This window comes from Vulpes lagopus, chromosome 2, assembly GCF_018345385.1.
Source record: "Vulpes lagopus strain Blue_001 chromosome 2, ASM1834538v1, whole genome shotgun sequence".
Lineage (NCBI taxonomy): Eukaryota > Metazoa > Chordata > Mammalia > Carnivora > Canidae > Vulpes > Vulpes lagopus.
Genome location: NC_054825.1, coordinates 16,065,195 through 16,077,676, shown reverse-complemented (window position 1 = coordinate 16,077,676; position 12,482 = coordinate 16,065,195). Strand labels below are relative to the sequence as shown.

The 12,482-nt window shown below is 53.0% G+C and overlaps 1 protein-coding gene across 8 annotated transcripts in view; it reads right to left on the bottom strand.

The window, feature by feature from the left end:
- AFAP1L2 (actin filament associated protein 1 like 2) overlaps positions 1-12,482 on the bottom strand; it is a 100,334-nt gene that overhangs the window by 26,062 nt on the left and 61,790 nt on the right. For all 8 annotated transcript variants that reach the window (XM_041743125.1, XM_041743116.1, XM_041743120.1 and 5 more), the window contains 3 exons: positions 10,635-10,709; positions 9,125-9,219; positions 1,994-2,084 (listed from right to left, as the gene is read on the bottom strand). In XM_041743125.1, the coding sequence (XP_041599059.1) occupies positions 1,994-2,084; positions 9,125-9,219; positions 10,635-10,709 (261 nt within the window). The remainder of the gene's footprint in view (positions 1-1,993; positions 2,085-9,124; positions 9,220-10,634; positions 10,710-12,482) is intronic.

Below are 12,482 nucleotides of genomic sequence, written 5' to 3'. Positions count from 1 at the left end.
AGGAAGTCTACAAATGGCTGGTGGCCAAAGGTCATCCCTCCTGCCATGACCTGCAGGTTTCACTGCTCAAACAGGTGTGGGGACAACGAGCAGGAAGTAAGGGCAGACCAGGTTACAAATGCAGGTGAAGCCCTCCCTTTGTGGCATGGGACCAATTCTCTCCAAAAGTCATCCTCGGTTGTTGTCCCGGCAGGAGAGGAAATGCAGCTGGCACCTTCCTACCCACCTTGCTGCGTTCAGACTGTCTTCACAATGACGCCCTGGTCTTGGCTAAAACCAACATGAATCCGCAGCCGAATGACAAACACCACGAAGCTTGAGCCCACTTGTTTATGATAAGATAAAGTGTCTGCCCCACAAACAGGCCCCCGGGAGCGTCTGGGATGCAGGCCCCCGCTGGCACGGGCCACACCCGAGAGAGCTAGGTTTAAGACAGCATGGAGGTACTCGTCGTGGTGAGTCACAGCTTCCACCTTCCAGATGCATCCAGACAAGTAGCACCGCACCCTCCGCTTCGGTCTGAAATCACGGCCCCGCCGGTGACTCGGCAACATCCCACACGCTCCGTGGGTTCAAGCTAAGTGATGTCTGCCCACAAAGCCAGCCTCTTAGAGTAAAATAACCTCAATCCAAACAGGCCCTCGCCTCCCACACAGTTCCTGGGACCGGAGGCAGTAGGTGAAGTGTGAAGAAAGAGAAGAATCCGAGGTGGCTCCGAGAGACTGGTCCTGTCCGACCTCTGGTCCGGCTCTTTACGGAGCCAACAACACCCCTTTTCAGCCAAGTTCATTCCTACCCATGTAGACCCTCCCTTGCCTTTTATATTTGCAATTTGCTTTATGCTTTCAAAGACCTTTCGCCTACCAAGGAAGGAAGCTGAGTGAGGTAAGAAGGGCAGAGCGAGAGGACCAGAGACTAGCTGCGTGCATGAGTAGGCCACAATACTGTCTTTCTTCCAGAATTTTTGGGGCCTTTCTGTGCTATCAAATCCCTATACCAAGAGCATAGCATGTCTGATCTGACTCCCCCCGGCTGAGAACCACTGGCCAAGGACAGAGGGGTCCAGCATGAGCCCTGCCCCTGTAGCACAGGCCCCTGAATACCTAATGTTTTCACTGATACCTAATGTCAGTCACTGAGGCCTGAGGTCTTATCAGAAAGAAGCCAAAGTCCTCATCGTGGCCTGCGGCTAACTTCTGTGTCCCCACCTCTCGTCTCTTTCCTTGCTCCAGCCACACTGGGCTCCTTGCTATTTCTTAAGCATGCCGAGAGCCCTCCTGCTTCAGGGCCTCTGCATGGGCTGTGCAGTCTAGAAAGTTCTTCTTGTAGGTCTCTGCCTTCCCCACTTCACACTTCATTCAGGACTCAGCTCAAGGTCATGCTATCAGAGAGACCCTCCCTATCTAAAATAACACCCCCTCCTGCCCCACCCCAGCCCCTGTGTTTTCCATCCTACCACTGTATCATCACCTGACACAACCTGTGTTTATCTGTCATCTGTCTTTCCTCACAGAACCTAAGGGCTGGAACCCTGGACTCTGCTGAGCTCTGCTGAGGTCCTGACTCCTGGAAGCATGCCTGGCGTACAACGAGAGCACGTTAACTATCAGTCTAATGAAAGAACCCTGGAAAGGGTGCTGGTTCGGCCTCACCACATTCCCATTGCTTACGAGTGCCCCTGAGCCAACACACCTCGCCTCCCTCACATTTCTGTGCTGAATCCAGCACCGTCCAGGTGGGGCCACCGAAAGCATCAGACACAGTAACGCAGCTCACTGGGGACCATCCCAAGCCCCTCCTTACAGGCAGCCTGGCTCTGCTGTACAGCTCAGCTCCCCACAAGAGCAGCAGCCCAATGCTCTGTGGTCAGTTCTCAGTTTGGGCCACACTCTCTGGAAACAGCAGCCCAGGCCACCGTCTGCTTCCAGCACTGGCATCTGTGCAGGAAGTGGTTGGACCCCCTCCGAGCCCCAACCCTGGCCCCGGGATGTACCATTGAGGGATGTGTCATACGGCTCAGCCTCTTCATAGTAACCCTCTGGAGACTCGATCTTTGGGATGGAGAGTTGTTTCCGCTCTGGAATCTATGGTATGAACAAATAAACATTTTCAGATAGGATACACTGGGAACGACTTGGAATTAACCCTTTGGGTGGAAGGAGGGGAGTCTGGAGGGGAAAAAAAGTGCCCCGCTGCTCTTCAAGCCAGCTGGGAGGGAGAACATGGACTACCATGGCTCCCATAAGCCACCACGTCCATTGGTTTGCTTCCAGTGAAGGGCTGCGGGTGTGTTGCTTAGCCTTGCTGAGCCTCAGTGTTCTCTGCAAAATGAGGTTCAAACCCTCCCTCCAAACACACACACACACACACACACACACACACACACACACACCAGCATTGTGTACATGATGGGGAATGCACATAAAGGTCCAGATGGTGTCAGGCTGTCATGGCCTCTACATAGCATGTTCCTTCTAGGATGACAAGGGCTAATCAAATGCTGATGGAGGGAGATGACCAGGGTTCTAAATCCTAAACTTTTCCCAGACTAGGTTCAATCATTCAGCCAGCAAATGCTGGATGGCTCCTGCACCCTCGCTGTGGGGAACGCATCCCGATGTTCAGGAGCCCATCCTGGGCAAGACTCAACTAGGCAGTGAACGTTCAAGGCTCCCAGTCAAGGACTTGCGTCATGAGTCGTGTTTTAATATATAAGGTCGAAGCTCTGTGGGAATGCGTGGGGTGCGAGGAACAGTTACCACCCAGTGGACACAATCTTTGAGCTGAGTCTCAACAATGGCCCTGAGCTGCTTCTGTGGTATAGGGATGAATGCACACAATTTGAGAAGAAAAAGCAACATATGCAAGTAGGTAGAAGCATGGAGCATGAAATCCTCTATTCCTCCATTAGACTGTGGAGCTAATCTTATGAGTAATAGCAGGGGAGGGGGAAAAAAAGTAGATTGTTGCATGAGTAGTCCTAGATACAGGTCATAAATGTGCAAGGATCCATCCATACGAGTCTCTGGAGTCTCCCTCAATTGTGCAACCCCTGAGGAGGGCTAAGGGAATATTTATGAGACAACAGAAATGGCAAAATCTGAAGCACATTCCTACTCCTGGTTTTGGAAACTCCTTGTGCTGGGTTTGGGGAGTTTCAAATGAAAACAGTAGAAAGTGAGGGGTGGGGGTGGGGATGGGTAGCCAACGAAAAGACCCCATAGGGCCTTGGGCTCAGACAGATTTCTGGGCCTTGGAGGGTTCCCTGCCCTGCTGGCAGGAGAAAGGAAGGATCTAGAAACCCCAGCCTCTGAAAATGAGCTTTTTTGAGGGAATCTATGACAGAGACAGTTCCCCCTGGTCTTGGCCTAGGGGAGGGCAAGAGAGCAGTTAGCCTGGGCTGGGGTCCCTGGGGGACAGTCCTCAGCATGGACTGCAGGAGTGTCCACTCCCAGCCTCCTCGGGGGCAGAGCCATGCTCCTGTGGCTGCTTCACCAAAATCAGCATCCCCGAGCCAAATCCTGTGTGGCCTGGTATCTAGAGTCTATTCATATGGACTCTGGAGTGAATATAACTTGGTTTGAATCAGGGTTTAGGACTCCACATATTTAATTGTGGGGTTAATCAATCTCTCTCACTTTCTTTCCCTGTAAAACAAGAATAAAACCAGGGTTGTCCTGACGGGTTCAGTGAGGGAAAACATGACAGGGTCTCCACAGCGCCTGGCCCGCATCAAACACGAGGAGGCTGTCATCATTGTCTTGGGGGCCATCCAGAGCCTGGTGGGGGGTGGGGGCTGCAGGACCTGGTCACCGGATCACCGCCCCACAAGCTGACACAGGCCTATGGGCGGAGGGTCGGCGAGGCCAGGCCACAACCTGCATCCGACACAGGATCCTTCTAAATTCATCTGACCTTACGTCAAGAGAGTGGATACAAGATTGAGAGGCAGACTCCGAGCAGCTTTCGGCCCCCAACACAGAGGAAGGAGCAGGGTGATGTGCTCCTTTCCTTGGCAGATCAGCTGCTGCCCTGGGCCTGCAGACACGGCTGTGAGGGGCACCCCGGGTCAGCCTCGTCCCAAGGGCACCCAGTGTGCGCCATCAGTAGCTGCCAGGGGATGGCTTTGCAGCTTTGCTGCCACAAGCCTGGGGAGAGGTCTCTGCTCCTCTTGGCCATTCCCTTGATCATGTCTGACAAAGGGCGGCCCAAGACCCAGCCCTGGTCCTCTGGGAGCCGGCCTCCCAGGGTCTGAGGGGAGAACATCCTCTCCCCTGGGAAGCAGCAAGATCCCTACAGATGGGTCCTGGAGCTCACATTTCCTAGGTTGGCTGGGCCTCCAGCTCCAGCCTCTAGGAAGCCCCACCGCCGTCGGGTGGTGCTGGGACCTTTCTCTCTGTGAGGAGGTGGGTCCCATCTACAGAGAAGCTCCAAGCACCCAAGATCCAGGTCTGGCCCCAGATTCCTGCAATTAAAACAGGACGATGGGGGAATGAACTTTCTTCAAGAGTTCCTCAGTGGTCCTGCTGTCCTATCTGGGGGTAGAGCACTAGGGAGTGTTTTCTGAGAGCCTCCCATGTCCGGCGCTGTAAAATCACCTATAAATGGAGAGGCAGGGGAGGGCAGTGGTAGGCATCCGGTCTCCAGGGCTAGGGTTTGATTCCTAACACTGGTGCATCCAAGCTGTGTGACCCTGGGCAACTTAACTGACCTCTCTGAGCCTCAGTTCCTCCACCACACAATGGGGAGAGTAGAAGTACCTGTCACATGGGGCCACTGTAAGGATTAATGTCTGCCCAGCACTATTATTCAATACATATGAATTTTTACTAACCTAAAAAAATATAAGAATCAATGAAGGGAGAAAGGTTGCCTATATACATGTTTGGTGGAGGAAGATCAGCTGTATCCTGAGGAGACCGAGGAGATGTCTGAAGCCCAAGCTCAGCCTCATTAAAAAGGACAGTCCCTGCTCTCCAGGCTATGGGGACAAAACCGAAACCCTGGAGTCAAGTTAAAGGATAAAACGATTCCCCCAAAGTTCAGAAGAGAGTCACGTAATTGCACAGACATCATGGCCTGTTTCTAAAGTCAAAGGAGCAAGAGACGCTGATTTCTCAGGGCTAAGAATAAAAGAGCACTATTTCATTGTCATCGTCATTGTCATGGTCCAGGTTGTAGACACTAAATAAAGAGGCAGAGGAATGTGACTTTACAACTGGAAAGAAGGTTCTGAGAATCCTCAGGAAGGGACGGGGAAGAAAGCCACTCTGCTTAGCAGGATTTGCCAGAGGTCTACAAACTTTATCTGCAAAGGGCCAATAGCACATACTTCAGGGATTTGCAGGCCATTTAGAGTCTCTGATCTTAGCTATTCAACTCCACGACCGCGGAGCAAAAGCTTCCACAGATAATGCATAACTGAGAAGTATGGCTATGTTCCAATAAAACTTTATTTACAAGAGCAGTGGCTGCGGATTTGGCCAGGGGGCTAGAGTTTGCAAATTCTCATTTTAGATGAGACATGAGAGCTGCATGAGCACAGTAGCCCAGATGACCTGAGGTGTCTCTGCTGTTATGAGCAACCCGCCCCAGAGTGCCCTGCGGAACATTCCCCCGGCAGGGATAGCAGATCCAGCCAGCCCCAGCTCCCCAGACCGACCATGGCAACGTCCTTTTGTGGAGTAAGCTGCTTCCCCCATAGAGCAGCTCACTTCAGATCGGCGCCAATGCATGTTCAGGCCTCAAAGGGGAGCTGGGGGTGGAGAAGGCTGGGCCAGCCAGCAGCATAAACGACGCCAGCAAACATCTGTTCTCCTACAGTGACCACAGCACCTGGCCGTGCACACAGCAGCCTGGAAGTGCCACAGCTGCCTGACTCACCGGTCACACCCACGAGGTTGCTCCAGACCTGTGGCTGCCTCTTCTACTGCTGGACATCTGCTACCCCGGGACTCTGCGAGGGTGGGGAGGGGACCCAGGCCACCAGAGAGGGAGTCGAGGGCACCCTAAGCCTGCCACAGAGGCTACATTCTGGGCCCAGCTGTAGGCACTGAGGACCCCAGGCAGGCCTCCAGGTGGACAAGCTTCCCATCACCCCGAGGCTCTGGAGTCGGGGTGCAAAGGGGCATGGCTTTCTCTGTCTCAGGAAGAGAGGTCACAAGGTCATTCCAACCTCACGCTGCCACGCTCCCTCCCTCCGTCCAGCTTTCGCTCTCCTCCTTGCACAGAGCCAGAAGACACAGCTGTTTCCCACTCCACCCTGACGCCACTCGTCAAGGGGCTGGGACCCAAGTCGTGGTTGCGGCCGCCAGACTCGAGCAGAGGAGGCGTGTGTGAGCAGGAGGGGCGAGCTCCGGGTTAGGCTGGGCCTTCCTCACTCGGAAAGTGGGAGTCCCTGGGGTGGGGATGGGCACCCGGGATAGGACCAGGAGGGACCGACAGGGGGCTACGGTCAGGTCAGCACCCCCTGGTCTTCTCAGCGGAGAAGCCCCGCCAAGAAGGATGACTGTAAAGTCGGTTTGTCTAGCTGGAACCCTCCCCACGGCCTGGAGTTGGGCCATCCGAACAACTGCCGCACGTCTGAAGGCCCCCCTGGGGCCGTGCTATTATTGGGTGATGGTATTTCTCCCAACTCCAGCACTGGGTTTCTCTCAAAGGTCAACGCAAGCCTCTCTGGGCCCCGAGGGGCCCCCCAGTCACAGCCAACACAGGAAGTCTGCTCTAGGGGAAGGCCGCTCGCCCCGGTCTTGTTCGGAGGGCCTGCAGCTCCCATCCCGGGGCCCTTGGAGCCTCTGTGTCCACGTACAGGAGCAGGAGAAGCCGGTGCCAGAACCCCAAAGGCTGCTGGGACACGGCCTCATTCTCACTACAACCTGGTCCCAGTGCTTGGGCCTCCCAGCAACCCACCAGGTCCGCGAAGCACAGATTTCTAGAGCAAGTCATGATGCTCCACCCAGGGCGTGGTGCCCACGATGACACTCGGCCTGGTGGAAGCCTCCCCCCGCAGGTGCTGACCTGCTGCCCCAGGCTTGAGATGCTAGGCGGCGGCACCCGATGCTGACCCCGATCAGAATCAGATGCTGAATTCCAGAGAGGAAAGTTCAGCCCAGAGCAACCACCTCCCCTTTCCCCACCCAGCGAGCAGTGCCTGAAGCACAGCAGAAAATCACAGCATCTCCCCCAGGTTACTCTGGCAGCAACTGGTCAGGCATGGAGGGGCCGTACCCCCTCTCCCCGGTCCTGGGCTGGAAGTGAGGGGAGCCTGCAGCTGGCAGGAACAGAACAGACCCTTTTACTCTGCTGAAAAGAAGTGCTTCAGCAGGCGGCCTGCAGAGTGGCCTGGAGTCCAAGAACCTGCATTCAAACCTTGGCCCTGGTACCTCCCGGAGGTGAGCCCGGGGCCGGCTATTTGAACTGAGCCTCTGTTTCTTCGTAGGAAAAGTGACAAAAGTCTGCACCCCTAGACAGATGGTGAGGAGGACCAAGCCTGTGTGCACCAGGATGGCTAGCTGCTCAGGTGTAGCTGTTACCTGCTTTGTCAGCATAGTGGGGACACCCAGAACTCAGGGTCAGGCCACCAAGTCTCACTGGGGCTGAGATGAAGAGTCTGCCAGCTGTCACTCAGCTGGAGGGCCTCATGCGGTGGGATACTCCCAGGTATTCCAGAACTGCCTACCAGCTGCGAGAGCTGCCTGAGGAGCCCTGACGCCTTCAGGGAGGCATGAAGGGGACCAGACTGGGGTTGGGAAGCCCTCAGCAGTGACGTGAGAGCACAGATCTGCCCCTGGATGGTGTTGTGGGAGCTCAGTGACCACAGAGTCACACAGCTCCCTGCTGGCACTGGCCCCAGGACCCTGCTGCCTGTGGAAATCCTTCCCATTTCTCTCTTCATACTTCTCAGGAAGCCTCCTTGAGCAGGTTCTAGACAGGAAAGAATTTAGGTTCAAATCCTGGCTCTGTCACTTTCTATGTGTGCAACATTCAGACACTATAAACCTGCCAATTCTTGGTTTCCTCCCCCATAAAATATAAACACTGCTGCCTACCCCCCTGAATACTAACCTCCTAGTACGCCATGCCCAGCCTTAGCCTGTCAAATAAGATAATCTTAGGAGATAGAGATTCAGATTCTCTTAAACACCAGGAACAGAGGGCCAGAGACCTTAAATCACTGGCTCAAGGTCAAAGAGCTAGTAGCTGGCAGAGCTGGGATCTGAACCCAGGTCTGTAGGTTTCCTAATTCATTCTGTCCATCCAACCACCCATGAGCAAATACATGTGTATGGTGTGCAGACACAGGGCACGAAGCAGTCAACGAGAGCCTCTCTCCCTGTCCTACGAAGCTCACATCTGGTTGGGGAGGCAGAGAATACCAAGACCATCTCGACAGTGGTGAGTGCCATGGAGGGGTAACTGGCCATGGGGCAGATGGTAACTGGGGTGGGGATGGGTGTGGGCTGCCTCGTGCAGCAGATCAGGGAAAGCCTGTCCATGAATGTCTGAGAGATGAGGCGGTGGCAGCCACTGGAGAGCCAGGGTCCAGAAAGTACCAAGTCCCTGAGGCAACACTGACCATGTGGTCCAATCCAGGAAGAGGAGGCCAGTGAAGAGCAGGTATAGTGAGGCTGGAGATGCAGCTGGGCCGGGCTGTGTAGACCGTGTGGCCCATGGGGCTGGGTTAAGGAATGCGGATGTTTTTTCCTAAGTTCAATGAAAGCCTTTGGCTGGTTTGAAGCAGGAAGTGCCAGGGGATATGATTTACATTTCTAGAAGTTTGCTGCGGCCTGAGCTGGTGACCACAGCTATACGTGGCCTCACTCACATGGTGCTGGGTGTAGCCTCAAACACACGGTGTAGCCTCAAACACACGGTGGCATTGGATGAAGGCAACTCCCTGCATCTCCCATTCCCATTAGCCTCTGTCCTGAGCACTATGGCCCTGGGCAAATGATGTCACCTACGTGCAGGTATCCTTTTGTTCATTCTCTCCCAGGGCCCTGCCCCACGTCCTACACACAGTAGGTGCTCAGAAAATGCCAGCCACTTGGTGGACTGACCCCTGTGTAAACAACTGGAAGTTCAGCCCCAGTTGGGAGGTCAGGGGTCTCCGATGAACACTTACGATCTTGGGTGGTGGGAGGTCTGGAAGACTCTTCTGAGGGGCCAAAGAGTGCTGGCCAGGCTCCCCGTTGGTCAGTGGGTTCTGCTCCTCAGGTGCTGCGGGCAGCAAACAGGAGAAGCTTTGATGAGGGGTGCCCAGCCTCACAGCAGGTCCCGTTACCCCGGAATGTCTGGTCACATGTGCCATGAGATCTATTTGAGCAGGTGTTAATTACCCAGGCAGGCGGTCCCAGGAGCCAATGTGGTTTTTCCTCCAAGAATAGGGTGTAGTGGTGCCTGAGCCATGGGCAGATTCCTCAGAAGGAACTGCTCTGGGGTTTCGGGCAGGCTCCGCACCCTCTCTTCCATTTGCCCTATGCCAAAAATGGCCCAGCCACAGAGCTTTAGCGAGCAGAGGAGCTGCCCTGTGGTCATTATGTGGAGCAGCTCCCAGCTCCGACCCTGTGATTATGGCTCTTTCCATCCCAGTTTCCCCAGAAGGCAAATGGCCCTGGGCACAGTGGTAGCTTGCATGTGGATAATTTCTACTGAGCCCCAGGCTTGGCAGTGGAATAGGAGGTGCAAAAGCCACACTGGAGAACTCGGCCACCAGCCCTCTGTGTGCTTGTGCTCTTAAGGAAAAGGGCTCCAAAGGCTCTTCTGAGCTTGACCACTTCAGACAGCGGCCCGGCCAGCCCCGGGACAGACAGGCTCACACAGATCTGACCCCGGGGCTTTGGTGGCAGGCATCCTGAAGCCAACTTCACTGCAACTTCAGGCATCCTGAAGCCTTAACACGACTGAATGCTTTGGGGAGCTGCATCCCCACCTCTGGCTAAGCCTCTGCATTTCAGTCACAGGCTTGGGAGTTGGGAGATGTGGCTTCTAATCCCCTCTCCTCTACAACTATGCAGTTCTGCAACACCTCTGGGCCTCCCCTCCCTAGGGTTTTGGCAGACCCATTCCTGAAGGTTTTCAGAGAAAAGAAGAGAGCAGAACAGAGCAGAAGAGTAAGTTAGACGTCATGGGAGACACAATATGTCCTTCCAATGTTAAGATATAATATTCTACCAAGAGAACACCTTTGAGCAAGACTTTAGAATATTAAGGCAGGTGCTGACATCAGCATTTCCATTCTCTATTCCCGCCCCCTCTCACAGGCACATAAAATCCAGACTTCTACCAAAAGATATAAAGCTGGGTGTGGAGTCAGCACTATACAGTGACTGCTTTCCTAGAACATCTGACCATGACTTCCTATTCCTGGGATAATGCTGGGAAAAGCTGAGAGGCTTTAGGGTCAGATTGCTTATCCACAGAGGGGACATGAGACCTTTAAGAGGCAAGGAGGTGGCCTGATGAAATATCCCAAAATACATCAACCCGAAATACCATCAACCAAAATGTGAATGCCAGAAATAACTCCCATGGGCTGTCTGGTGCTGGCTGGGGAGGAAGGGGGTGGGTGGGACCAAAGCTTATGCCTCCCCATCCCGGAAGCTGGCCAGGCCATCAGCAGTCCTAGACAGTACCTTTGTCTTGGGACTCAGCATTCTGTGGCTTGTTGACGGTCACTTTGTTCATATAAATGTACTCCTCATCAGAACCTGCAGAGGGAAGATGGGAAGACAAAGGTTTCCTGTGATTCTGCAATGGGAAATGGCTTGTAGAGAGAAAGTGTCCCCCGAGAGACACTGTCATTAGCACGGGTTCCAGTAAAAGCATACACCATTTTGACTTGATTGAAAGAGTCCATTATAGAGTTGACAGATTTCCAAAACCAGAAAGGCCAAGTTGCTCACTGTTATGTTTTCTAACCTAGGAGTGGGGTGGGGGTGGGAGGGGAAAAAAGATAGGTACAGAAGGATAGCTTCAGGAATAAAAGTCTTGTGGAAAGGCACCCATACCTCAAAGATCTGCCCCATATTCCACCATGCAGATTTCTCTGGGTTTCCTAGCATTTCATTTAAATTGTAAAATATCTCCTATCAGTCATTCTCACTCTAGTCTGAGTTACTTGCTCGGGCTCATCAGAGTGATATCTCTGTATGCGAGGCCACACTGAGGAACTGGAAACTTAGTTCCCAGTGGCTCTAGGTGAGGTGCCATTGTGGGGGCTTGAGGCCCCCAAATCGTGAGCTCTGTGTTTAGCGGGGTGAGTGTGCTGGGAATTAAAAGCAGAGCACTAAAAAAAATAATAATAATAAATAAAAATAAAAGCGGAGCACTGGGCGCCTGGGTGGCTCTGTCCATTAAGCGTGCGTCTGTTTTTGGCTCAGGTCATGACCTCAGGGTGCTTGTACTGAGTCCCACATCAGGCTCCCAGTTCAGTGAGGAGCCTGCTTCTCCATCTGCCTCTCCCCCTGCTTGTGCACTCTCACTCTCTCTCTTTCCCTCTCAAATGAATAAATAAATCTAAATAAATAAATGAATGAATGAATACATATACTTATATGTATTCATACGGAGCACTGCCAGACACCTGTTCTACCCTACAGATTGTACCCTACAACAACACAGCTCTTCCCTCTTTTAAAATCATCTCTGTGTAGGTTACCTTTCCAGGGCCTGTCTGAGCAGAGAAATATTAGTCTCCTAACACTTGCTCAGTTTCTCATGCCCCAAAGACCTATTCTTCAGAAGACTGCAGAGGAAGCTCATCCTAGTGCTCTTCCTCTTAGAAATCCTCCTGCATTTCTTCCTTTGCCCCTTAATTTGCATTTTCTAGAAACCTGTGGCTACACTAGTTGGAGACCCTGTTACCCAGCCAAGGTGCCCATATTCAAGCCTCTGGTGAAGGAGGCAGGTCACAGTGTGAGATCCACACCGCAGGTTGCCCGGCCTCCAGCCAAAAGGCCTGCAAACACAGAGCCCTGGAAACCCCGAAGAACGCGGGGAGGACGCAGCCAGAGGGGTCTGCTGCCATCAGCCTGCGGGACCAGTCAGCAACGTCACCCCATACTGCAGCAGTTCACGGGAGGGAATGATAAGATCGAAATGTAGTTAGTCACAACTGGTGTACTCCCACTGCCTGAGATCCAGAGGGGCCAGGTTAGTACCTTCTCCAGAGGACAGCACACAGGACGAGTGCTCTGCAGGGGCAGGCAGCAGGCCCTGCCATTCATCGTGCAATTCTGAGCAAAACAGCTAAATACATTACTAGAGAGTACATAAATTGACACAGACATTTTGGAAGTGATTTTGGAGGAAAATTTAAGTGTTCATATTTTTTTTTCTTCAAGTGTTCATAATCTTTAACCCAGCATTGCCACTGCCAGAAATTTGTCCTAAACTCGAGCATATAAACAAAATTTTGTTTGAGGATGTTTATTGTAATGCTGTATGATTTTTTAAAAAAAAAAATTCTATTCATTTGAGAG